This window comes from Otolemur garnettii, unplaced genomic scaffold (genome assembly GCF_000181295.1).
Source record: "Otolemur garnettii isolate 467f Iridium unplaced genomic scaffold, OtoGar3 scaffold00003, whole genome shotgun sequence".
NCBI lineage: Eukaryota > Metazoa > Chordata > Mammalia > Primates > Galagidae > Otolemur > Otolemur garnettii.
In genome coordinates this window covers 206,944-210,174 of record NW_003852398.1, presented here as the reverse complement: position 1 = coordinate 210,174, position 3,231 = coordinate 206,944, and the positions used below count along the sequence as shown (strand labels likewise).

The following is a 3,231-nucleotide window of genomic DNA, read 5'->3' as shown; positions in this document are numbered from 1 at the left end:
AGTAAGAACCCTGAGCCACGCACTACTCGAACCCCTTGGGGGCCGGAGCTGCTGTGGATTCTGCCTCCGGTTTTCGAACCCACAACACATGCGTCGCAGTCCCAGAGCTAGCACACACTCCCCCCCTTCAAAAAAAAAAAAAAAATTAACGCCAGGGTCCGCACCATAACGCGGTCGGCAGCGCCCAAACCTCGCGAGATTTCCTAGCCGGGCCAAGTTTCCTTCTACACTGTCTTTCCCGTCCCCTACCCCCCCATCTCGCGATACCAAGGCGCAAGAGCGGCTCTCGATCGGTCAGGGCTTACGGGGAAGATGGAGCGTCCCACGTTGACGCTGTCCACAGTGGAGACCGCGGACGGCGGAGGGGCCGGGCCATACAACAGCTCCGAGGAGCGGGAGGGCCGGGAGCCAGACGGGGTGCGCTTCGACCACGAGAGGGCGCGCCGCCTGTGGGAAGCCGTGTCCGGTGCCCAGCCGGTGGGGAGGGAGGAAGGTGAGTCCGGGGGCTTCACAGGCAGGAAGCCCCTCACTCGCCTGCTCGGCTCGCGGGGAGTGGCGGAAGCTCCGGCCTAGCTCGTGGATCGGCCCCCAGCCTTCGGTCACACCCTCTGGCGCCTGGCCCGCCTCCTTGCCCAGTACGCCCCGGGACTCCGGGACTCTGCTTAGCATCAGGGCCCAGGCACAGGAAGAATCTGGACCCTAGCCTCAAAGGGTCAAGGGTCACTCAACGCTTAGACCCCACATTTTTTTTTTTTACCCCTCATTCCTGATCTAACTAAACAGCAGTTTTTCCCAAACTCGAAGTCTGTAATCCTATTCACGCTCTTTCGGAGAGCAACAGAGTCAGTCTTTGCCAAGCTAAGTACCCTTCACCATTTCTTCCTGACTCCTTGTCCCGTCTTCCTGACTTTCTCCCCTGGTGTCTCTTGCCCTACGGACTTTGCTCTAGAAGACCTTCTCCTTACCCCTGTTTCTAGGTGTCTGGCCTCTACTTGCTAGGGCCCTGTTCTAAGATGGAGGCTAGGAATCTAAGAAACTGGCTGGTGGGGTATGGAACCTGCGGCCTCAAGGCCACATGTGGCCCTCCAGATCCCCAAGTATGACTCTTGGATAGAATCCAGACTTCACAGAACAAATTTTGTGAAGTTTAGATTCAGTCAAAAGGCCACACTCAAGGATCCAGAAGGCTACATATGGCCCCAAGACCACATCATATGTTCCCCACCCCTGTAATGCTTTGACTTAGCGACTTTGAATCTCACCCTTGATCTGAAGTTGTAGAGAACAGTGTGCACCAGGCCACATCAGGGGTCATCTGTTCATTTCTGAGCTGAAGTTGCCCAGCTTGCCCTGCATTTGACTTGAGACTGGGTAAGATGAGGGGATAGAAAAGAGAAGGACGGAAAGAGCTGGCCTGACCTGCTTGGCCTGTTGCAGGCTTGTACTCCTGTTGTAGCTCCTCAGCACTAACCCATATATACAAAAACTATACCTAGGTTTTTGTGCTAATTCTGGCAAGTATTTGCAAAAAAAAATAAGATTTCTCTAGTGCTCTGCTTGCTGAGCAGACTATCTTAGGAAGTTTAATAAGTTGTGGATTGACTGCTCCAGATAAAATTGAATTTTTTACCATATCCAAGGAAGCTATATTTAAATTTTGGTTATTATACAGACCTATATAACCTGGTGTATAGTTCTCCAGTTCAAAAACAAGTCTAGCCTTACTCCTACATTAATACATATACTATTTCTGGGCTCCTGTCTCCTTTCAAACTTATTTAGTACAAAATTTCCTTTCCCTGCCCCAATTTTCCTTTCATTAAATTGATAAACATTCACAGATGCCTGCTCTGTTCCTAGAACTGACTGGGCATCAGAGCTCAAAGATAAGGAAGATAACACTCTCCTTGCCCAGTAGACACCAAAACAATTCCACTATAATGTATGTGATGCAGTGAAGAAAAATCTCCAAGAATTTGGGGTATACAAAAAGGACATGACCTTTAGCCATGGGGGACAGGGTCAAACATGTCCTGGACCTTGAAGCAGAGAACACAGCTGCACTGAGCAACTGCTCTGAAAAGTTAAGTGTCAGCTTAATGTTTATGAGTGTATAGTGTCACTCTTAATGACCCAGTTCATTTCCCTCATTTATATGAGCTCTAGGTGGATACCTACAACATTAAATACTCTTCACTGTATTTTTTCCTATTATCACCTTCAGTACAGCTACTTCTCTGTTTTCTCTTTATATATACTTAGCTTTTCTAGACATTGCACATAAATAGAATCACACAATTTGGAGTTTGGCTGCTGTTGGCAGGTTTTTGATGTTCAGCCAAGTCATAATCTATGTTAGTACTTCATTCCTATTTATTGCTAAATAGAATTTCATCGTATGAATACGTCACATTTTATTCATCTGTTCATTAGTTGTAGACATTTGGAATGTTTCCAGTTTGGAGCTCTTGTGAATAGTGCAGCTATGAACATTCATGCTCAAGTTTTCATGTGGGCATGTGTTTTATTTCTCTTGAGTATATCACTAGAATTGGAATTTCTATGTCCTATGGTAACTTAAACATTTTGAGGAAGTGTCGAACTGTTCAAAAATGGCTTCATTTACATTTCTACCATCAGTGTATTAGAGTTTCTCAGTTTCCTTGTATCCTTGATCAGTTTCTCTGTATCCTTGCCACCCTTTATGGTCTTACATATTTTTATTAGAGCCATTCTAGTGGGTATGTGGTGTTACCTCATTTTGGTTTCCTAAAGATAGTGATATCGAGCACCTTTTCATGTGTATTTATATATCTTCTTTGGTGAACTATCCAAAATCTTTTGCCCATTTTAAAATTGGGCTGTTTGTCTTTTTTTGTTTTGACAAGAAGAAATAAAACTATTTTTGTAGATAATGCTATTGCATAGAAAATCCCAAAGAATTTATACAATAGCTACTGTAATTAATTATTGGTTATTTTGGTATTACTGAGTTGTGTTTGTATATTCTGAGTACAAGTCCTGTATTAGATAATTTACAAATAATTCCTCTCATTGTTACTTGTCTTTTCATTTCCTACACGATACTTTTTTTTCTTTTCTTTGAGATAAAGTCTCACTCTGTGACCCTGCGTAGAGTGCCATGACGTCATCATAGCTCACAGCAACCTCAAAACTCTTGGGCTCAAGTGATCCTCTTGACCTCAGTCTCCTAAATAGATGGGATTACAG

The 3,231-nt window shown here is 44.8% G+C and overlaps 1 protein-coding gene across 1 annotated transcript in view; it reads left to right on the top strand.

The window, feature by feature from the left end:
* Positions 1 to 251: 251 nt before the first annotated feature.
* ZNF346 (zinc finger protein 346) overlaps positions 252 to 3,231 on the top strand; it is a 49,732-nt gene continuing 46,752 nt past the window's right edge. The window contains exon 1 of the mRNA XM_003781900.3: positions 252 to 493. Within this exon, the coding sequence (XP_003781948.1) occupies positions 313 to 493 (181 nt within the window). The 5' untranslated portion in view covers positions 252 to 312. The remainder of the gene's footprint in view (positions 494 to 3,231) is intronic.